The sequence below is a fragment of the Sipha flava genome, unplaced genomic scaffold (genome assembly GCF_003268045.1).
Source record: "Sipha flava isolate LNK unplaced genomic scaffold, YSA_version1 237_pilon_pilon, whole genome shotgun sequence".
Lineage (NCBI taxonomy): Eukaryota > Metazoa > Arthropoda > Insecta > Hemiptera > Aphididae > Sipha > Sipha flava.
This window is the reverse complement of record NW_020272879.1, coordinates 922,463-949,088: the sequence shown is the minus strand read 5'-3', so window position 1 is coordinate 949,088 and position 26,626 is coordinate 922,463. Positions and strand designations below refer to the sequence as shown.

At 27.2% G+C, this 26,626-nt stretch overlaps 1 protein-coding gene across 3 annotated transcripts in view; it reads right to left on the bottom strand.

Moving 5' to 3' along the window:
* Positions 1-26,626, bottom strand: part of LOC112683916 (RNA-binding protein fusilli) — a 65,184-nt gene that overhangs the window by 23,039 nt on the left and 15,519 nt on the right. For all 3 annotated transcript variants that reach the window (XM_025555125.1, XM_025555126.1, XM_025555127.1), the window contains exons 3-4: positions 15,687-15,833; positions 4,329-4,557 (exon numbers count right to left, since the gene is read on the bottom strand). In XM_025555125.1, the coding sequence (XP_025410910.1) occupies positions 4,329-4,557; positions 15,687-15,833 (376 nt within the window). The remainder of the gene's footprint in view (positions 1-4,328; positions 4,558-15,686; positions 15,834-26,626) is intronic.

Below are 26,626 nucleotides of genomic sequence, written 5' to 3'. Positions count from 1 at the left end.
ATATATTAATTTTTATCGTTGTTATGCTATTAGAAATAAGTAAAATGAAAATGTGTATGTTTAAATTAAAGGAATGTAATATAATAATTAAAATAAATAATAATAAAAAAAATTATAAATAATAAATTAAAAAAAATTGTAAAAGCTTAATTATAATCAAGACGGATTAATTGGCCTTTTTCATATTTTGCCATATTTTGAAAAAGAAGATTATTTAATAATATCTTCTTTTTCACATACCATCATCCGTCTGTTTTTAGTTATACGAATACTTTGTTGTTTAATAAAAGTTTCTTTATGAACATTTTTTAAAACATCTATGAATTGGAATATATTCAGGTATGCTGAGTAAACATACTTTTAAATTTGGAGTGGAAGGCTTCACAATTATTTGTAGTTTGAATTATAGAACATGAATACATTGCCTACATAGAAAGTGGGTGTTCACAATCAGGCTAAATGTATATATAATCGAAAATTGCTGTATTTTTTTATCTTTGGGTAAAATTAATACAATATCGTCATTAAAACAATTTTCTACTTCTTTTTTTTCTGGACGCAATTCGTGTGTAGCCGTTTTTTTTGTTGTATATAATTTTAGATATTTGAAAACGAAATTTTAAATCGTGTATGAATTAAATTAATGAACAGTAGCAACGAGAATACACAATAATTTATTTTTATCAAAACTAATGAATTCATTGTGTATTGCTAATAACCCTAGACATCTAGGGCATAGACGACTTATATTATAATTTTTTTTCTAGATGATATGGTAAAAATTCAAGAGTTTTTATTTCATAGAAAAATATGGTATGACTGGAAACTATGCACTGTCTAGTAACTGATTTTTAAATGCACTAAATGAACCAGTTACATATTTTATTTTTAGAATATGGCAAGCATGTATAATTTTAATTTAAGAGGCTAATTGATTTATATAACAATATAATTTTATTCAAATTTGTGTTTAATATACAGCTGATCTAGAAATGAAATATTTAAATATTAAATAAATAATAAATGAAGACCTTTGGGCATTTAGTACATCGAATAAAAATTGAATAAATATGAAATGAAAAATGACTACATTTGAATAACTTATAAAAACTTAGTTAAAAATGTTTTAATTAATGATTTATTTGTGATAAGTTAAATTATAATTACGAACAACATCAATACTATTTTAATACTTAAATGTAATTTTTTCAAACGGTACACAAAGAAAACCAATTACCTAGCGGAATTCACGAAAAAGTTTTACTTTTAAAGTCTTGGTATCAAGTCATAGCACTATAAAATTCCTTAACATAAAAAGGTGAATAAATAAAACCGTATTCATTTAAAAGCAAAATTAGTATAGATACATAAAGTATTAATGAAAGTATTGTCTAGATGAGTTTAATCTTATATATTTATATTTCATACACATTACATACTGTATAAATAACACAATAATAATAGACATATAAGATTCTATAAGAATGAATACAATTTAATAAAAAATTTACCTTATATTTCTTTCAATCATTACTTTTGTTACATCTAATATGAAATAATTTGGTGAGTACTTATTTTTTATTTTGTGTTGTGTTTTTAACAATTGTACTAAACCAGTACAACATCGGTTATCAGTCAATCTAAATTATGTTGCAATCGATTATAAAGGAATTATATATAGGAATTTTGTGTCAGATCTGATTTATACTTTTCACAATCACACAAACCCTATAGGTATATTGGATACAAAAAATAAGTGTTTCAAATTTTATTTATTTATTTGGTTGTAATTTTTTTGTGGGTTTTATTCTCGGATAGCTAACGAAAAATAATACAAAATAAGACAATATACACATAAATGACCCATTTGAAAAAAATGGTTAAGTTTTTTTTATCGAATAATAAAATTAAGTACATAAAAATTATTTTTATCTTAAAAATATTGAACTAACTTATTAATTCAATATCGAATTATTCTAATAAATAAATATTTATTTTAAGGCAATTCAACTAAACAAATGTCTTAATAGTGCCTAAAATAAAAATATAAATATGAATATTGTACATGGATGGTTATAGAGTTGCCTAAAAAATATAGAAACGGAGTAATCACAATGATACTTTTGATTTAGTTTTAACAATTATTGAGGTAAAATTGAGATAATAAAAATATTGTACAGAAATAATACAAACAAACTGAAAGACTTTTTAACGGCAAATATTTGCAGAAAATTTATTAAAAAGAAACGAAAAAATCATGAACTCAGAGGAGAATTTAGTGTTCATTTCGAAAATCACTGACGGTATTATAAGAAAACAGACTTAAAATAAAAACGTTTAAAAAGTTAAAAACTAATGAAAAGCTGAAACATTGTTTGATTTAGCCACACTAAGAAGTTTTAGCGAAAATAACTGATATTAACATCAGATTATACCACGATTGTATTGCTTATAAGATTGAAAAAAGGAAACACGATGATCGATACACAGTAACTATAAACGTACATCAAGTAACTTAGTTATCTTTCTTTTGTGACTTTCATAACACTTTTAATAAAAGTAATTAATAGAATATATTTAAATAATAAATTAAAAACACAACTACTATATTCAATTTTCTCTATGTTATTTAGTAAATACTGCTATTATATAGGTTATTATGATTTTTTCAAATTGTATACATACATAAGAAAATGGTAAGACTGTAAAACATTAAAAAAACTTAACTTTTTCGTAGTAACGAAAATATGAAAAATTGAACGAAATTATTAAATACGAATTTGTAATATGTTAGTACTTTATGTATCTTTACAAATTAAGCTCATATGTGTTATACATAGAACAATAAATACAGAAAGTAAGAAGGTAATCCAATCAAGTAATACGTATAAACAGACGTGTTGGGGGAGGTTTATATTTTCATACTTATATTATCTATAAACCACTTTTTTCTACAAAAATATATTTAATAATTTTCCTGAATTTCAGGAAGGGGTTGAACCCCTAAACCTCCTTTGGTTTACTAATCTGGGTACAAGTAATATTATGAAGTAAATTAATGTTATTTATTTTAAAAAAAATTTAAACAATGCCAAAACTATTAATAAAGTATTTTTATTATTTATACAAGTCTATGACACAAATTTAACATAAAAAAAAAAATTACATTGATTGCAAAATTTTTAATTTTTAATAATGTAAGCAAATTATTTTTAAGACTTAATTAGTAATCTAAAAAGTGAAGAAAAGAATAATGGAATAAATTGAAATCTAATCGAATAAATCGTTTCTAGTATCTGTGTCTGTAATGGTGAAAATAGTACTAAATAATATGCAAATTGTATTTCACACAATTGATTAAATTTGCACCAAAAAATCTATATTTCTTAGAATTTTTTTTGGTTGTTTTAATGATTAAAAAAAAAAAAAAAAGCAAAATTATATAATCAAATAGATTAATCGATGTTTTATATTATTAATTCGTATGAACCTAAAATCATTGATTATGGATATAATATCCATAATCAATGCTAAAATGTTACAGTCATGCATATTTATAGTATATACGAAAACTCCATAAAATAATTAAAAGTAAAATTAAATTTTTAAAAATAATCCTGTTAATTTTTCAGAAATTTTAGTTATTCATTATATCTAGAATTGTAATAAAATTTTCACGATTTTATATAAAGTGTAATAAGTGTTGCGGTATTTACGCCGTCTAATAGTCGGCTAAATATGAATAAATAAAATATGAAATACCTTCAATAAATAATATTTAAAAAGTATATCTATAATGAAGCAAATAATTCTTTAACATGATTCCGAATAAAAATAGATAATACTATATACTATTAACTACATGGAAAATTAGTAAAGAACCTTAGAAGATTTTCAATCTTTTGATACCAAAAAATAAATAATACGAGTATTTTAATTGTGCAATAATAATGTATACATATTGTTTTATTATCAACAAGACTGAGCCACTATTTATCAATTTATGTTTCAATATCTTAACATCTTAATTTGCTTTTTACTCATAAATGTTTGTTAAAAATAATAATACATTTTAGTATTATTTAAAAACCTGATACTACCAGAGTTATGTATTTAGTTAAAAGATAAAAAAAAGTCTCGTTTTGACGATCCGTAAAAAATGTGGCTCGTAAAATTAGGATTAATAAAACAAGTAAAACTCGTTTCCCGAATACCATGTATCAACACATCATAAACACACTGCACTTACCTTCAGCTTTATCAGCTTACCGATGTAAATTTAGAATATATTATTATATAGATTTTCTATGTGTTTTATGAAAGGATACAATTAACCAGATCTGTAATTGAGTTGAATGTTTGATCTTGGGGTGCATTGTAAAATTTGGAAAAATCTTTCCGGAGGTCATGGAATACGTTATAATATTCGGGTAGTTCGATGTCTTTTATAGAAGCTTCCCGATGTAAGCATTGCCGGATCGGAAGTTGACCATCTGTAACTATTCGAAACATAGGCGCTTGTGGTTCAATATTCAGTGACTTGACGTAAGTGTCGAACTAAAAACAAAAATTAATCATGGTCTGTAAATAATAAATCAATACTAATCAAATAATATTTTATTAAAATGTTAAGCGATATTATATAAATAAAATAAAATAAATAATTATATACTGTGATAAACTATATAAAATTATAAATATTTTTAAATGTTTTCCACACCTATATAAATATGCACAATTAAGAATTATACGATAAATAAATTATACTTTTTGTCGGCTGAACATCTTATTAATTAAATGACATAGTTATATTTTCATATACTGAATTGCAGTACCTATGGTTTAAATATGTTAAAATTTAAAAGATTAAAATATATTAATCATAATAACACAGTATTCTTATATCGAAAGTTGATATCTTGAACTTTTCAATACCTTGAATTAAATTGTACCTTTCACGAAATTGTCAATAAACTCAATAACATATTTTGTAGAACTTTATAGACTCAATTATAATCTACTATGTACGATTTTATGTTAAGAATAATAATCACTACCTAAATACTAATTTTGGAATAATAATAATAATGAAAATAGCAAAAATATAATAATCATTAAAATATATTTAGAATTCACTGACTTTAGTTAATAATAAAACAAAGTCGAATTTGTATTACTTCGCAATATTAGTCAGTCATAAAGATTAATAATATGCAATCGAATTAGAGGTCATAACGATTTGTATTCGTTAATTAGTTATAATAAATTCTAGAGCGTATGTGAGCTGTGTGACGGCAACACTCCAAAAATGAAATTTTATTTTTAAGGGGAGAGAAGGTTTAATAACTTCCGGTTGACTGAAAGTTCGCATCCGATGTCGATAACGATCACATAAACAATAAAACAAAAAACTAAAAAAAGAACCACACAAAAGTAGATAACCAGTCCACAATAACACAATCAAAACAATAATAATAATAATAATAATAAAAATAATAATAATAACAGTAATAATAATAATATTAATAATAGTAACGTGACAAGTCGAGTGGGAACCAATAGGCTACGATGTTTTTGCGCGTGGTTTGTGATTACTCGTCCTCCTCCTCAATGGCAGAGTCGGGCCATTGAACCGTGTACAGTAAGTACAGTGCGTGTGAAAAGGCTGAAGCATAGAAAGAAAATCATCTATACCACAAGCACACTATAATACGACTAGGGCGATGGTGCGTTTCACGGATATTGTAAGTACCTACTTCTATAAACACGGTACAAAAAAATTCGAAAATATTATATAATATTAATATATAATAAAATATAATATAATCTGTCGGTAAATTTACCGACAGATTTTCATATATTTATAGCATCTACAGAACGCCCACGAAATTATATATTTTATAAGATATTAAAATAATAATTAAAAAAAAATAAACACAAAAAATAAAATAAATGTAAAAATATGTTTTATAGTTTGTTCGTTAATTTTTTGTATAACTAAATGGGAAAAACTAAGATATACCTAACTAGATGTTTGGCAAGAATATAAATAAATGGCAGACATTTCACCAATTTTTTTTTTTTTGATTTTTATGTTATTATTTTTGGTTTTTTTTTTTTATAACTTTTTTGAAGAATTTATAGCTTTCCCGGACTCAATTATAATATATGAGTTATTGACGAACCTATGATACTTGTACTCCTAAAAAATAATTTTAATTAAATCACTTAAAATAATTAAAATGTTAACAATTAAAGTTAATACTAATCAAATATATCGAAAAATAAACGTAATAGTTATATAATTAAATCCAATAATCTTTATAATATTATTTGAAACAAACGAACACTGTAGGTATGTATGTATAATATATTATACATACATTATATATTATATATTAATATACATATAACAAACTTTTATTATCATTGCAACAACTTAAAAAGTGAACGGTTCTTAAAGGATGTTTGTTGAGAGCTTATTTATGTACCTTGACCGGTTTTATGTCGATATTTGGTGTTAATACTCGTTAATTGTACACATATTTTGTTTTATTTTGTAATCAAGTTTCATTATTTGAAAAAAAAAAATCGAAATGAAATAATTAGTACAGCACGTGTTATACAGCTTTTCAAAGTTTCTGACTATCACATATTCTATGACTATTTATGGGATGGTTACCGTTTAAACGGACATCCAAATACATGAACACTCGTCCCCCCAAATGCAGTCTTACGTGACCTGTCATCACAGTAAATAGCCAAAATCAAGGACTAAAAAGCGAAAGGTAATTCAATCTCTTGACAACACACAATGTTGTAGCGGCCATTGCGACTACAGTTTTATATTTCTTGATCGAGGACATAATACATTTTAAGCACTCATATTTATCTTTTGCATAAAATTATAACAATATCAACTAGATAATAGTTTTTGTTTTGTTTGATTTATTTAATCGTCTGGTTATATTTTATTTAAAATTTTTTTACTGACCGTTTATTATACATACAGTTTTTAAATTTAATAATTTCGATAAAAACAATTAAAATAGTTCAGTGAGTATAGGTATGTAGATGAAAGTTGAATTTGATTAGTACAAACTAATTTTTAGAAATTGAATAACAATTGTTTTAAAAAATTAAATTATAAACACAAGGTAAAGACCAAAATTACACGTATTTTTAATATATCATATTATATAATTGTGTATTATCAAGGATATCGAGTATGATTCATTTACATACATATTTCAACTTATTAACACAGTTATATTGGTCTTTGTTCCGATTATCGTAGTTCACCAACTCCATTTTTTTAACGTTTGTCACAAATATATAAAATTTTAATTATATACTAGTACATTATAATATCGTGTTTTAGTATTTTACTTAGCGTTCCTTCATAATATAAAAGATTATGATATTATGCATTTTATATCGTGTGAACCAGACCGAAGGACCAAGGATGTTATACGTTATACCTTATAATGTATATAGTCCAAAGACGGTGCTAGCCGAACCGAATTATGAATTCACCACACCACAAGTAGCGAGGCCGTAAATTGGTACAATGACCTTCCGGTGGTGCCAGCAGAAAGTGTTCAAATTTTTTTAAGACGTTACTACATATTACTCGTGTAACAAATAGTTTATTTTATGCTCAAAAACGTAGTATTTTTCAGATATCTTTTAACGTTTACGTAATAATACAAACTGTGAACATTTTGTTTATAAGAATAATTTGTTATTTTCTTTTTTTTTTACAATTATTACAAAAGAAATATACACTAACCAAGAGTATAATAATTCAGATGACCGTAAACAGAATTTAGTTATCAAAGAATAATTTAATAAAAAATACACAAACATTTGTATTAATTATAAATCGTTTAGGACATTGAAAATTCACTGAAAAAGAGTGTAAGTATTTAGAATTATACATTACAACGTGAATTGATGTATAATATGACGTTATACTACTACAGTATACATGAAAAGAATAAAAATAAAACACGTCGAATAAGATTAAATTATGATGTCTCAAGTTTCCAAGGGTCAATAAGTTAAATATTGTCGTTACCTATGATTATGCAGTGCGCATATATTCACAGTACATCTACATTTACAACTAGTACGACACTAATGGTATAAATGGAAATAAAAGAAAGACAAGAGGGCAAAGAGTCGTTTCCGGCCAAATAACCAAACTGATATATTATGTATTTTAACGATACACGAAACGAAAACCGACCACGTTATAAATATTTTTACATCACAACTAACGTGTACATAGTTTTATTACATTTAAAGGCGAAATTTACTTTGGTCTCCTTAATCTAAAACACATAGGCCTGACATCGCTAAACTTTCACTTAATGTAGCTGCAATGACTTGTGAAGTTTAAAACGTCTTCAGGAAAAATTTTTTTTTTTACCATTGTATACCATTTCTAATATGTTTATGTGATTTAAATATACCCTTCAATAGCCTGCCAGCAGACGAATAGAGGCTTACTGCCGTAGAGCCGTCGTTCCGTGACTGTTCCCATGCTTATTTTATTCCAATATGCAAATTATCTAGGGATTTTAAAAATCGGGTGCCACCCTTTTAAACGATGGTTTTTTTATGTATGATAAAACACCACAGGATGTTTTAACAGGTGTTCGTATCAAACTTCAACTACTTTATTTTCACAGCAATAACCTTTCTTTCACTTATTTTTCGATAAAATTTTCGTAATTAACAAAGGACTTTTGGTTTACTTATATATTTTTATCACTTTATTAAGTCAATTGATTTAAGTTTCTTAATATTTTATATACTTTTACATTATTAATTAACATTAAATGCGAGATTAAAAAGTATTAATAATGAAACATAGAAACATATAAAAATAATGCAATTAGCTAATATGCTAACATTTAACTTTAATTATTAGTAAATTTTAAAATGTCTGAAGTCACTACAATAATTTGTTTCAAAATCAGTATTTTGGTTACTTAGTTGTTTTACTCCTTTATTTACGAATGAATTTACGTAAATGTAATTTTACACAAGTTTTAACTATTGGTCTATCTTTATTAGGTACTTTAAATTGGATTGGAATTTCACGGAATGACTGGTTGGTAAACTACAGTTTTCTTGTCTGAAAACATGGATAATGTTTTATTTTATTTATGCGTACAGTGTTCTGTAATACGTCTTATATAAAAGTATTAGGTAAAAGGGTACAAATAGTCATAGTTACAGTATAAAATGTCCTTTCATGGCTTTAAATGTGAAGAAATTCTACAGTAAATTCTACGTTTTTGGCCATATTTACTGATGACATCAAAACCTGTCAAACATTTCTAAACTATTCTATTTCTAAACTCGCAACATAAAAATAATAACTATGGTAACACATCATTATTTAAGTGTTAAATTTTTAAATATTTTATTTGTTTTTAATAATAATTTCACAAAAAAATAAAAATAATTTGATTTGAATAAAATACAAATTAATCCGACAAAAATTTAAATTTATACTTTATATTTAGTTGACTTTTCAGTGTATTAAAATATACCCAAATATTATTGCTAATACTTAGAAATAAAATTTCATTAACAAATTAATAAATAATATATTTAATAATATAGTAATAAATTTAATCATATACTAAAATATAAAACTGTTATATCACACATATTCTTGATGCATAGATTCACTTTATTTCTATATTTATTTATAGGCGCCAGGGCCCAGTAGGCATAAAGTATACATAAATCATATATATGATAAATACATGATTAGTTATTTCAGTATACATAATAAAGTTAAATAATAGGAAGCAACAAATAAAATAAAATAAATACATAATAGAAATTATCACCCCAGTGCAAATATTATAGTCCTGAAGTTTATAATATATACAACCCCACTTAAAAACATTATATATTAATGAAAATACTTACTATACATTTATAATTAGTTATGAACTAATTACAACGTTCAGAAAATTATATAAGAGATTTTCAAAAATATGATTAACCTTTTTTTAATGATTAATTTAAATTAAACATTATAAGAATAATAAAAATGTTTACAATACGATTTCTACTAATTTTTAAAAGAATAATATGGTGAAGTAAATAAAATAAATTGAAATTTTAATTAATTATGATTAATAATAATATTATACGTCATAAAAGCATAGTTATGTTTAATTATGAGATTTAACTTTCAAACAAACAATAATATGGGAATAATAAAATATGAATGTATAATAATACTAATAAAGTATTTTCATCCATATATATAAAATATTTTTTTAATAATTTCTAAATTTTAATTAACTATCAGTTTATTATTTTTTATAAGAAATACATTTAGAGTTATTTAAAGCAAATTAATAACTCATTAAATATTTACTGTAAAAATAATCAAAACAATAACCTAGACAAATTAAATTGTATTACAATGTTATCATGACGAAACTGGACTATTATTATTTTTCTTAATGATAGAAAACCATTTATTATTATTTTTCTTCCTTACTTTATCAATTATACAGTTGCTAAGCTTGTCGCATGTATCAATACAGGTATCCTTAACCGGTTTGTATGCCGTAGGAGGAAAATAAAATAAAACTCATATCCAAGAGTATTACTTTATATTTCTGTAAATTACGTTTTCAGAATGACGATGTACTATAGCGATTTTTTTATTATTATTATTTACGTGTACCGTCATAACGGAACTTGGACCGTAAACAGTGTTAATAAAATATAATATAAAACGTTTCAAATTGGAGTTCTCTGCCGACAACTGGAACAAAATCGTTAAACATCAGTAAAGGTACTTGCCGCTTTTATTGGGGCACTTTGTGCATCGGTCTCGTGCAATCTGCACGTCATTAAACCGCCAATACGGAATAAACGGAGGAGAAAATTTAATAAAATCGATAATTTTACTCGAAAACCTTAACACCTTAGCCGGGGAAAATTTACCGGAACCGTCGTGGCGAATGAAAATAACAATGATGATGATGATGATAAAAGTACATACACTGTATCTATAGGTATCAATATAAATATAGAGCACAAAGAATTGAGGTGAATGCTATTACTGCATAATTTACAAAGGAAAATAAAATTATCAGTAGCCTCCTTAATGAAAATATACATACATAGAAAATACTTTATACCGATTCAGACCACCGTAGAACTACTCGTAAGAGCACTACTTAAGAGTTGATCATTAGCGACTAATGAATTGAAGACCTACTAAAGACGTGTCTATCGTCCGAATAATTGTATCCATCGAAAAGTATAAGGTAAATAAACAGTCAAAGTTTAGCTTGAGATACTAAATTAAAAGGGCTTGATTGCGCGTAAAACATTAACAGATAGATTAGTAAATACATTTATCTATGTCATAAATTAGTTGACTGTATACTGCAATGAACTGTGAGCTGTCAAAAACGAAAATCACCGAGATTAAATCTAAGGACTCGCTTCTTTCATTTAAAACACATTGTGTACCCAAGGGCGATATGTCCTAGTTTGTCCGTCAGGTAACTGATTTCTACTCTTAGTAGTTTGCGACATCTTTCGTTGTAAAATTATACATGGTGTACATATATTATAACGGGTTTGTGTTGAATTTTTAGTATAATTTAGAAATTATAATTCGTATGGTATAATATGCTTATCTTATACTATCCATGTGTTGCAGTATACAGTGCATGAGATGGTAGCAATAACAATATTAAAATATCGAAGTATTTATAGTTATAATGCAGCAATACACTAAAATAAATCGTATTATAATTTATTTTCAAACTGTAAGCTGTACAACATTAGAATAAAGTCCATGGCTTGTAATTCGGCAACAGTAAGTCAATTTTGAACCTTATCGAATAACCTTGAGTCTAAGAGAGCACTCGATTGGTACGAAATTCTGTTTTGCCGACAAGTAGATCAATAATAAAACCAGTTTAACGTTGAGCAAGTAAAGTGCTACAACACAAGATTGTAAGCAGTATATACCAGTATTACCGGGTACATGTATAATACCGGTATACGTAAACACTACTTTCGATCATAAGAGAAACCGGTTGATGGATATAATCCCTCACAGAAGCCAGTCGTCCTTTTCTAGGAATATAAATATAAATTTAATAACATCGTTATCACATCATTGTACGGGTTGAAAATGAAAGCAACCACGCATGTATGTTCAAATGATCTTATTACTATTATATGAAAACCTAATGAAAAAGAGGGGGAAAATCTCATACAATAACTGTAGGTAAAACTATATAAACATACAATTATATGCATTTTGTGCGGACTGCAATATAGAACTATCATTTATTTATAAATAAGTAATTTATATTGAGCATGATAAGTAGATATCAAGATCGATATTTTTCTTATTATGAGAATACTGAATGAAAATGAAAAAAAATTGTATAGAATGCCTTTAGAATATGTTAAACTACACAAATAAATAATATATATTTATATACATATTTATGATATATGTAGATAGCGTTTCATGAACTGCACTATAATAGTTATTTATAAATAATTTATATTAAACATGATAATTCCAAGTTTAAATATCAAGAATATCATTTTATGGATTATGTAAATAGCTAATGTTCGTCTGTCAAGCTAATTTATATACATATTGCACCCAGAACAATAAATATTGTATGATAAATAATGGAGATCAATGAAACACAATCATTTAATCGAAAACATATAAATTCGGAACAAGTAATAAAGACGACAAAAATAAAACAAATAGTGGATAAAATGTATTCTATATTTCCATACGAAAAAGTTATAGAAAACTTATAAAATAAACGTATTTAGCAATAATTTTATATAATTTGTAAAAATATAACAAATTGCAAATTATAACGAATCGTTTTTAAAATCTTAAGCATCGTAAATTATGCTTGACTTCAAATACAAAGAATACAATTATTAGTAATTATTAGTAGATATATTGTAAGAAACCTGAAAGAATCGTTTAAGTATAACTGACTATTAGAAGTTATTAGTTTATTACCGTCTTTTAAGTACTTAATTCCCGAGTAATTCAACGAATTATAAGTCCTATTTCTTATAACACGTTTATATTGTAAATTATTTTATTTTAATAACATTTATTAAATTCTTAACCAAATTATATAACTATATAAAACCACATAAGATAATGCTACGAAATGAGTGCACTAATGCAGTGTTGCAAATCAATTTGAATCGTCGATATAATGTGGTATTAAGAATCATAGGTATTACTTACCATGAAAATGGAACACTTTACAATTTGTAATGTATTTAAATATGGAATTAATATTAAAATTAATGAAATATTATCATTCAACCCCAGTTGCTCATCTAATTTAGGGTTTAGTAATTAATTGCTGAAAACTGAAAAAGTATTTATTTTTTTTTTTTAGTACATGTTATGAGATAAAAACCATATTGGTAAAAATGAAGTTAATAATCGAATACAGAAAGTTAATAACGGTGGACCTATTGCAGATCTTTTTCTCCCAATACAGATGAATAATAATTAAATTTCCATTTTATGCAATTTAAAAGTAACACGCAACGACTTTTTTATAATGTATTCATCTTCATTAGATAAGCAATAATCAGTTTTCAGCCGAATGAATGCATTCATTCGGCTTGTACAAACACGATTCGTACACATCCTGGGGCATAGCAAACATTTTAGGATCAAACACTAAATAGATATTTATCAACTTTGACCAGTGAATCCGTATCATCGATTCCTGTAGTACCAAACTTCAATCAGGTATCGGGACACGTATTACGTAGCGCAAAAACAATATATTGTACCCATAACACTGATAAAATTGCTAAAAAAATTGCTGGAAATTTCCAAAATGTACAGTATTTTATTGTATGTATCATAAATATATTAAAAATATAATTCCATATACATTTGGAAAATGCAATATATCTCACGGAAAATCAACTCTAATTTTAAAAATGACACCGTTAAATAACACTGATTGAACACTAAATAATGGTGTTATAGCGGAAATTAGTGCTCGCATTTTTCCGCTAACTTCACGCACCTCGCACGGGCGTGATAATATAAAAAATAAAAAAATAAAATAAAACGATTAACAAAACGCGTGTGTCTGCATGCACCGGTCTTGAGATCGCACGTGAGTTTCCACTTTGGTGAGTAAAAACCCTGACATCCCTCCCCTATGACACGACGAGTGCATGTACGCCACCGCCATGGATACACAGTTATCGGCCGTTTTACACGCCCTATGCGCGCGACCCTGCATGCAGGTGTACGGTGGGACCCGTGTAGTCGACCCACAGGAAACGCAATTAACATATGCACCGCGTACGCAGCCGACCGGCAGCGCGGTGCCGACGACGTGTTCCTCTCTCGATTATACCTGTTGCTGCGGAACATCATGCGGGGTTGTTGATCACCCTGTACACATGATATTACTATCACTACAACAACAACTGCACAACACCCGTCAGCCGTGACACACACACACACATGAGCATTCGTCCGTAGCACCATTGATGAGGGGAGGGAACATTGGGGAGGAATGGCTCCATATTCCCGATACGGCCCGTATTTGACGCGTGTAAACTGTATCACTAAAATATACTACAAAACCTTATATCCACGCGCTAAAACGTAATAATAGAAAATAATTGAAATCACGTCCAATGTAAAACGTCGAATCAACGCGTTGCGACCAAGCAAGTATTTAGAGGGACTTAGACATCCCCACTCCGAAATGTTTTAATACCTGCTCATATTAATGAATTTATAATATTTATATTACAATTTAGTAAATTTAAAATACTTTGGATTTGAAATTGAAAATAATAAGGTTTTTTTTTTTTTTTTATAACTTAAATACATGAAAACATTAATAAAAATTATTTATTATTGGAAAAAGATCTATTTTTGGGTGGATTGATTAACATTTTTTTTGAACCTTCTAAAAAAAAAAATCTGTCTACGTGCATGTTTCGAACACACACTGTGTACACGAATTAGCGACCACTACATACACACGGTCAGTACATGAGCTCTGAATAAATATATTATGTTAACATGCGCATAATAAAGAAGCCAACAGACTATTGTAGTCGACACGTAGACGGTGGCGTCCGCGGTACAATACCCGCGACCTCGTGGCAGGGTTATGGAAAACATATATACTCGCATCGAAAGCGGACACATGTAATACGTTCATAATATCATATTGTATCCGTTGATCCAAATGCATATATACACGATGGTAAAATAGTCGTCACGAATATGCGGACAAGCGATCCATCCGTTTGATGATCGCACAACTGCTGCGGAGGCGTCGAAAATCAATATATTCGTTAATACAATATGAGCAGTAACGTACAACGGATCGATGTCGTTTTCATAGTATGTATTAAAAAGTTATTAACACGTACGAATAAATAATAATAAATAAATGCGTATAAAACGACTGCGTACACGCCACGTTGTACAAAGACAATATCTCGAACGGGTGCACTATTAGGTGCAATTATAACAATTATATCGGTGCTTATTTCCAAGATCCGTACGCATGTTGATATAGTTATAATAAAACCTATACGTCAAGTATTGTAAATAAATAAAAAAATCACAAACTCACTTTTTCGATAGCATCGTGTAGAGGAATGCCTGAAGCTTTGACCATTTTCTCGGTGATACCTATGTCCGATGTGACTTGGTCGGATAGCATGTTTTCGTTTTGGTCGACTTCGGTCGGTTTCACTAAATATTGCTGGATGCCAATGATCTGCAATGGAAACAAATGCACAAGTGAATTACAATAAATTATTACAAATCGACTTCGCACGTTCACTTTGAAAATGGAATTGACATTTATATATGAGAATCCGTAGGGCTTGTTTATTTGGTAACTTTCCAAATAAAAAGCATGTTTCTACACATATAAAAAAAACTACAAAAACAAGTACACCGGTAAAACGAGACTAAAGTAGATATACCCAATGCGTAAACGTCATTAACCTTTCGTGATACATACCCTACGTGTAGGCAAAAAGATTAAAAAAATAAAAAAAAAATACAATATATGGAGAATTTCAAATTATTTCAGACAAATTATCAAAGATACTATATACTGCGTGTATCCAAAGTGATACATAGATATCGTCAAAAAGCACACATATTATGCAGAGAACATCACGCAGTTCAGGGGAGTGTTTTCATACCGAAATAAAAATGTTTTGATCTATTCAAGAAACAAGAATGATTTGGCTCATAATCAATTTTATATAATAAGTTCACACATATTATATGATTTATTCGACCAATTTGGGAAGACATGGAATATGACCATCGACTATCGTCAATATTGAATTCACTACTTGATGCGATGACTTTAAAATCAACATTGCAATCCACTGGTCGTTATTTTTCAAAACCGGTTGTCAACAACTAGGAGAAACGTCATCATTTCATGTTCATATGTATGCAGGTATATACTAATGGGCTTGTACGTCATGGATATTTTCATGACATATACTTTTTGGTAATGACATGGATAATTCACATTTAACATTACTTACAAAATAAAATAAAAAAAAAAATCTAAGTTTCTAGAATACATTTATACAACATGTAATATAATACAGTAGCTGCGTACAGTAGATATAGCAAAAAGTCTATTTGATAATTTACACTTATAGGTTAGTTTTGTAACAAACAATGAGGCAGAACTTTTAAAACGTATGTATAATTATAAAACTATTGTTAGTCATGTGAAGGCTACTTAATAATAAATTATCGAAAGAGTAATCACAGACAAATTATCGATTGGCCTTAAGTTCACAATTCGTTTTTGCAAACCTAGTTACATATTTGTAGAATCTAGGACATGGAAAATATAAAATTCTAATACATCATCATTAAATTAATACAATCATTATGAGGGTGCGCTAAGAATAAGTACACGAACAACATGTATAATTAAAATGTACCTACATATGTATATATATATATATATATATATAACCATAAAATAAAAAAATTGAAATTCATTTTTAAATGCAATAAATCGTAAGGTAAAAAATGATTTTTATTCATTAAATATTTGATTTGTATAATCTACGTCACATATTCCAACTAATTGATTTATTTATAATTATGCATAATATACTACATGAATATTTCATACGTAAATAAAGTACTATGTTAATTATAAAATTAAAGTTTATGTAATAAATAAAATTCAAAATTTAAAAACACACATTCATCGTATGATATAATATATTATAGTATATGATTTTTTCATTTACACTATTTCATTAAAGAAAAAAATCTATCGATTTTGCCATTTGTTTCTTAATCAGTTCCGTTAAATTCAACCTATAAGGAAGCGGTTAAATAAAATACAGTTAAGATTAAAGCATAAAGAAAATGTATCGCTGAGTACTAAGATTATCCTCTAGATTACTCAGAGCATGAAAATCGTTAAGATATTAACTGGTTTTATAATACCGAATAAACAACTACATAGATCGGCACAACTGTGCGCTTTATTTAATACAATACATGACAGATTTAATAGTAATGGATTTTTCCATTTAAACGATTCAATTAATATTAAATGCTTTTTTTATAACTATCCATCATATAGTGGTATACATTAATGAGCATTGAATTGAAGTTATTAGTAATTACTATAATTACTAATTATTGATAAGAAAACGTGTGACAAACATAGTTTGTATGTAAAAATGGAAAATTATCTATTCGACTAAACATGTTCGCAATGTTCAACGGCAACATTCATAGTACAAGTTGGAGAAAGAAACTTTAGACAAAATATCATTTTCTTCTTTTCATTTATAAACCGTGTACATATAAATCACGGTAAACAACGTGGAAAAATGTCGAACACTGGAAACTTCTTGATATACCTTAATGTATGAAAGTATAAGTTTTATAATGATTAATATTTAATACCAGCAAATGCGTTATTATTTACTGATGAATAGTAATATGTTATTGAATAAAAAATTCAAATAGTGAACAAAGTAACCGCATTTTTATTTTTAATAATATTTATAAACCGAACAACGGGAAACAAGCGACGAATATGCATTACAAATACGTCTATAACGAACAGCAACCATGTTTTTACATTATACGTGCACAAAGATCACTACTGATTAACATGTAAGAATGTAAAAACGCGTGCGCACACACACACACACACACATCTTGCCGTCACTAAACATATCGGAATAACGTCGAAATGCATTTCGATAAACAACATTTGTGCAAATTAACGCAGTATAAAAGATACACCGATGTATTGTTATTAAGATGCGAGTATTACGTTTTAACGTAATTTGCAATCAACACGTTTGCATGACACGAACGTTGGCCGTTTAATTGACGCGAAATAAACAAACGTCCTCGACACCGCCGTACACGTAGAAACATACGTTTCATACGTACGTTTAATATGCCGCGTGTACGCGCGGGAAAGACCATGTACAGTCTCGTCCAATGTTCGGCCGCGTGGGGTCGTTAAAAATATTAAGAAACGCGAAGAACAGAACGAGGGCGGGGGAGGAGACGACTATTTGCGTTTTAATAGCCGTTCTCACACGTCGCTCGATCCAGTCATCATTATATTATTATTATACTGTTGGCGCGGAGGGCACCCGAAAAACTGCTGCAGCGACGGCGGTGCGTTTTAGCTGCGGTGATTTAGTGCTAATCCTTTCTAAACGCGTTCGACCACATTAGGTCTGTTCTGAAACGGAACGTGAACCATTGCAACAAACACCAAACACTAGACAACAACAACAACAACAACAACAACAACAACGGAGACGACGACAATGGTGTGATAGTCATGACTACACGAGAAAAAAAATCCGAAAAGAAAAGAATAACGAAAAAAAAAAAAAAACAAATCTAAAGAAAACGAAGACGGGCTGCGGCGTTAAAAACGAACAGCGGTGGACGGAAGCCACCAACGTCTCGGAGATGGCAAAACTTTTAGCTGTAAGAGTGTGTGCGAACGCGCGCGACAGAGTCGGAGAAATCGGCAGGCGGAACGGCGACACAGCGGATGTTCCGAATCTCCGAAAGACCGTGTCGCGGTTGCAGTTAGTTAACACAGTTGTGAGCGACGACGGCGAGACGGGGCGAAAATAAATGAATACGGACGGAGAAAAAAAAAATCCGAAGAAAAATATGAACGTTCTCTTCCACAGCAACGCCACCTGTACATTATATATCGTTATTATTACAGAGCGGTGCGGTAATGTCATCGCTCCCCGAGGCCTCCCGAAACTCTGCACAGCGCCGCAGAGGTCGTTCGCCCCCGCCGCCGCAGACGTCCGTCGAGCGAAACGGACATCTCCTCTTCGGCGGATTTAGCGCGACCGAGAGTTTCCCGTGCGGTCGCTGGTCCTGCGCACGCCGAGCACCGGGATTGGCTGACGCGCTGGGAGCCCGAGGCGGACACGCCGCCGCAGACGTACCATCAAACACGTACGAGAAGTGAATTCCGCCGAACGGCCCCGCGCGGGATATCTGCACCCGGGCAGTTAAGACCGTAAAACAACGCAAATAGCGAAATAAAACGAATTTCGTTCTGCTATTCTACTACACACACATTACGTATGTGAGTAGGCTTTTTAGATCCGTTTCGAAATATCTTTAGTATTTAATTACTAGGGAAACAAAGATATTTTAAGAGACAAAAAAAAAAAACAGTATAACCGTTAAAATTGTATACAAAACAATCGAATCCGTTTGATTGCGGCGAACAAACGAAATAAAAAACCAATATCAATGTTCGTAAATTCATACAATATGAGTGCAGCGGAGCAACGACTTTATACAAATTGAATAATAGTCGCGATGTCATTTACGCTCCCGTAACTTTTATTTATTTATTTATTTATTTATTATTTTTGTTAATAAAAAAAGAAGATGGAAAACCCAATACACGTATTTTAGTACGACTAAAATTATATATATAAACATATGTACGAATATGGGATTTAAACGTAAAAACTAATAACATGAAAGCACCCATACCAAAATGTAAACCTAATTAACTTCAAAGTGTCCAACGAGGGATTACTAAAAGCGATTCCTCCTAAAAATGTATATATCTGATGAGAATTTGTCGAGAAATGTATTTAGTGATAAGCACTTATCGGTTTAAAAAAAACATATAATATAGAATCCTACTGTTTTTGGGTGAATTAAAAACTATGATTCAAAATTGTAAAGCTTATAATCTAAAACAATTGGGCCATTAATATTTTTAGAAAAAATAAAACTTATAAAATTTTTATCTCCAAATTTTACAAAAGTAACAAATTAAAATAATATTTTTTTTTCGTTTTAAACTTATAATTAATTTATACTTTTAAAATCAATAAATTTTTTTTTTCAGGCACGTAAATTATAAAAACAATTAAATTTCACTATAGTAATCAATCCAGGAGATATTCTAATTAATAAATCTTAATAAAATGTTCAGTAAATAATTTAATCAAATTTAAAAGTAAAAATTCCCCACGTTAATTATACCAAGAATTTTACGATGATTCCTATTGTTATTTGAATAATTAAAAATGTGTGTATCAAACAAAGCTTATAATAAATCATAATATTTGGATTATAACTTTTTTTGTATTATCAAATGAAACTCGTATAACTACTAGAACAATTTATATAAAGTAGATGACTTTTAATAAATTAACTTATACACATATTTTCGAATAGAAAGTTTTATATACCTAGGTATGTAACAGAATCGACATAATATCCATAATATATTTGAGTTATGATCCGTAAACTAATAAATAATAATAATGACGACGACCAAATAAAAGTTTCATAGTGTTTATCTAATTGTTTAATAGTCAAATTCGTCAAGTATATTATATAGTATAGTTCAGTAGTCAATTCTCATAAAAGGATAATGTTTTTTTTTTATCGAAGTGCTAATGGAATAATTAATGGATAATTTTCAATAATGAAAAAAATTATGGATGCTGCAGTATTACATGTAATTTATTACAATTACTTTCAAATAAAATATACTTTGAAAAAACAACGAAAAATAGAATTAAAAATATTAAAAATATACACGATTTTCAATTATTGATAGATTTTGGAAATTTTAAGTACATAATAAATTAAAAACATATTAATATTATATTATAAATAAATAAATATATGTACAATAATATATTATACCTTCATAATATACTATTTATTAATGTATAAAATACAATTCAGTGTATAGGTTTATAGATTCAATATTAATATTTTTTATAATTAGTAGAAGCATCACAATATTGTTATTAATATTTACTTTATTCCTCGTTATTAAAAAAAAAAAAATTATTTTTTAAAAAATATTACATAACATAAGTATTATAGAGTACTTAATTTTATCACGATGATTACAAAATAAGAATATGAATGGAAAAGTTTAATATTTTAAATATAGTTTAATTTTAATTAAAAAGTATACCAATAACTTTTTAAGTATATCATACATTTACTTATAAATAGTAATAATCCACAGCGCTGACTGATTTTCACCAAATAATTATTTACATAAAATGTTTAGTTTCTTATATACTATACACTTCACCAACATTTCACACATAGGTTAAACAACATAGTTGTGAAATAACAGATTTCAGTATTGATTATAATTAATAAAGTAAGGTGGATAAATTCACATTTGTATAAAAATTAATAAATATATGGTCTTTAAGACAATATTATAAAAAACGATTTTGTTCTTGAAATGTTCTATTAAAAAGTAAATCAATAAACGTTGATTACCATCTGCTGTTTTAGTGAACAATCCCATAAAGGTACCACGATGAGAACCCCTTGAAAACCTAGATAGGTTTCTGCCACCCATCCCTGTTACACCAAATTTCAACCAGTATTACCTTCGGGACAGGATACTGTATCTTTTTATCAATGTAGTCCATAAAAAAAATCAAAAAATATATATTATTAAATATATGTTTTACATATTTGAAATTGTGTGTCGAATGAATTTAAACAATACATGTTCATAATTATTTGAACATAAAAACCATATTTAAACATAGAACACAGTTCTTAAACGTGATAGTAATTAATAGTACTAAAAAAACAAACAAAAGTACAGTAAAAATATCATTAGGATTAAATAAAACTGAGAAAATGTATTATAAGATTTTTTTAAATAATACTATGATAGTATTATACATAAATTATCTATAACATATCAATTAAAATAAAAAAACAAGAAAAAATAAACCTATAAATCTCTATACTTATTATTTATATAATTATAATGAATAAATACAAGTTAAACTCGAATAACAAATCTTAATTTGCATACAATTTATAAATTTGTTCTCATAATACATTCGATTTTTGATTTGTTTAAATAACTCATTTTAATTAATTTAATTCTTTCATTTAATCGGTGTTGTTGTATATTATATTAAAATATTTAAAGCAGACTAAATTTTACTAAATATATATGATAAAAGAATACTTGTAACTAAATAAATAATTAGTGATCGATATACAATACAGTTTCATCAGTTGTTGACCAACATGTTTTATAAACATTTACCATAACTAATAATTATAATAATTTATTAGTGCCAGTGGGTTAAACAGTGAACCAACAATTAACTTTAAAATTGAAACTTATAAAATTCTTATTACATTCTAATAAATATATGCTCTGTCATCTTTTAAACGAATAATTTTATTACCTGCACTACCATAAGCATCTACATTCTACTTCAATTTGATCATTCATCAAATGATCAAATACAAATTGTGAAAAGGTTAGCAAATAAAATATATTCGTACTAAAAGCATTATATTACAGTAAAGGAATAAATATTGTTTGTAAACATTTGCCTATAAACCTATATCTTTCAATCTGGCTCTGTAAATACAACGCACTAGTTATCCTTGACTCGTCCTCTAAAATAAATATAACTACAGCTACTACATAATAAATAGGGATCTTATGGAATGGTTAAAAATACTAATTTTACATACAAATTATAAAATTTCTATGCAAAATGTGGTTAGCCATTTATGCTAAATAAATAAATTATGAACAAATAATAAATAATAGACGACATTAAATGAACTATTCTTATACATGTAGATTGGATAGTTGTTTTCAATTTTTTAAACAAAAATGAAAGATCAATAAAAATTTCAGAGTCGAACTCAATTCATAAAAATGTTTACAATTACAATTTAACTAGGCCAATCGAATTGAACAATATATTCTTAAAATAAAAAACTGATTTTTTCTGATACTAGGATCCGGTTATAAAAAAATTATCAAGAAATTAAGTTTTCAAAACTTATTATAATAGCAATGTTGTTTTTAGTATTAAATGGCTATAGTTTTAAAAATAAAAAATAAATTTCAATATTTTAAAATACTTGAACTATATATTTTTAGGCGCTGACGTCATATTTCCACGTTCACATCAAACTATTTTTGTTATCAGTCATCATATTGTTTAATGACTTAGGAAAATTAAGACATAGACATGTTTAAAAACAGTTAGTGAAATATTTACTAGGAACTGGTGGTAAGATTTTATTTCATATGATCTGTCACTTATGATATTAAAAATATAATATATATATTTTACTTGTATGTAGATAATTCATATACTTTGAAAAATAAATAAGTGATGTTAAATTAAGTTAAAGGTTAAATGAATTAAAAACTACGATTTTAAATTAATAGAATTTTCACAATCACAAATATAAAAGTTGTTTATAAAATTACAATTATGTTATAAAACTAAACATAGTAAAAAAAAATGTATGCGCCCGCAAATAATTACATAAATTAATATTTAATTCTTCTGAAATCCTAGAATAAGAAATACACAGATGTAATAAAATAAGATTTCAAATCAACATTTGCATCAAACCGGATGTTCTCCGTTAGTGAACGGATGATATCCGATGTAAGAGCATTAACATGCGCCAATCCAATACTGTATCATGTAAAATAGATAAAAAAGTATAAAGTGTAGATAGTACCGAACTCAAATACCGAATATTATAACAATATTAAACAGGTGATCTAAAAGGATTATTAAGTTCTATTTATACATCACTGTGATGATGGAAGCGAATAGAATCGGGTTGGCGGTTAGTTCTTTTCTTCTCATCTCCGTCGTGCTCACACTTTGTTTCTATATTTTTACTCTATGGGAATTTCCGGAAACACTTTTGTTCCGCCACCGCACCCGTCATCGTTGTTTGGTTCCCTTGACAACACAAAAGACGAAGTCGGCAAAGAACGTTTTCGCCGTGCGCATATAAAAAAAAATGATGAATAAAAAAAATGTAGATAATACACGCTGTACAGGAAAAGTAGAGAAGGGGGCCATCAAACCGTGAATGCAACAGTGTTACTTTACCCCTCCTATCAAATCACTACTGGAGGCATGGTCACGGTTTGTGGTCATTCGATGTACGAGAACCCCTTATGTGTAAACGTGCACAGCCGACCTTCGATTGATATCGTGATTTATTTTTATCCAATTTAATAAAATGACAAATATATATATAGATGAATGCAAAGAAAATTATGAAATGAAAATTTTGAACTATAAAATAAAATTTAAGGTACTTTCTTGTTCATAATTATATAACGTATACATAAATTATGTATTTTATGTTTGTGTTTAAATAATATATAAATAATATAGTAATATAAAATAATATTGAATTTCAAGAGAACGCATTCTAAAATTTAAAATGAGACATATTATATTTTAATCGAACTGAAACCAGTCCGAAAGGAAACCAAGGTTTTGTGTAAAGCGTGCTAACTAAACCAGACAAACAAGATATTAAGTTAAGTACCCAATACAAATATTTAATCAACGAGCAGCAGGTTATAATAAGTGGCAATTAATAGATACTTAATAATTAATAATATAATAATTGTTTTATTCCTCATTATTTTTTATTTTTTTTAATAAGTACCTAATAGGGAAACCTCGAGGAAAACAATCGAAAATAATTTATTGACTCAAAAAACCATAATCAACTTAAAAATATTAGATTCTATTGTTATTATTTTTTAATAGATTTAATTTTATGTTTAATATTGTTGAAATGTTTAAACACGGTAATATTTATACATTAATTAAGTACATATCTAAATCCAAATCTTTTTGACGGTTAAGTTTATTAATTTGAGAAACCTAAATAATAATATATAACAAACTAATTATTATTTTGTAAAATAATCTCAAAAAGTAAGTATTAGTTAATAAAATAAATAACTTATACATTTAAAATTAATCATATTTTAAAATCGCAATAGTTTTCAATAAGAAAAAATACTAAAATTTTCTTTTGGGTATCAATCACATTAAATAATTATGTGATAATTTTCATTAAATTACCTCGTCAAAATACTATTAAAATTCATAAGGAATATTTCTTACAAACTTGTTATTATATTATAATGATTGTAGTCATTTTAATTAGTCTCATATAATCTAATTAATATTGGATACACGAGAGTTCTTATAAATAAATTAAATATTCAAATTATTATTATAGTTACGCAGCATTAATTGTGCATTAAAAATACAATAAAGTTGAGAGAGAGATGTAATTATTTTTGGGTGACCATCAGTACAATTTATTTATTTATTAAATAATGAATTACATAACATTTCTAATCATAACTTTGTTGCTCCTTCAAGACAACGATTCACAAGCTTTAACAATCATGGAACTCTTGAGAAATAATTTTTGTTTCGTGGAACCCCAACGTCTCCAAATTGAACTTGGCCTCAATTTTTCAATAATTTATTGAAAAATCAATACTACAAAAAATTTTTTTAATGATAGCTCATGATTATTGTTTATTTATTAATTAACATTCTCAATATTAACATACATCTTGAGGAACCCATAGATTGTCCCATGAAACCCTTAGATTCTGCGGAACACACTTTGGGAATCGCTGTTTTAAGAAACACATACAATTATATTAATAACAACAAAAAAAATAAAAATTCTTTAAAATTAATTTATTAATAAATGAATTATTTCGTGGCTTAATTTTTACTAATGACCTATGATTTTTTAAAATTCATTTAACCATACTTCAATCATTGAATTTTGACAAAATGTAACATACACATAAACCTAAACTGTTAATAAAATATACCAACATTATAAGCAAATTTAATATAGACACTTACAATTTAATTTTAACTTATTTGATATATAATGTATTGTATAGTAAATATAATAATAATTATATTATTATTTATTATTAATTATAGAATTATATATTATATAGGTGTACTATAGTTATAGTTACAACTCCATTCATTCTGATAGTATTATTGTAATAAGGTAATTCATATTTAAATAAGATTTTTAAGATTATATTCTAAAATTATAAACTTAATAATAAATTTAATAAATTATATACGTTTACTAAATCAAATTAAGTAGTAACTGTTTAAAGTAAATAATAATAAAAATGTATGT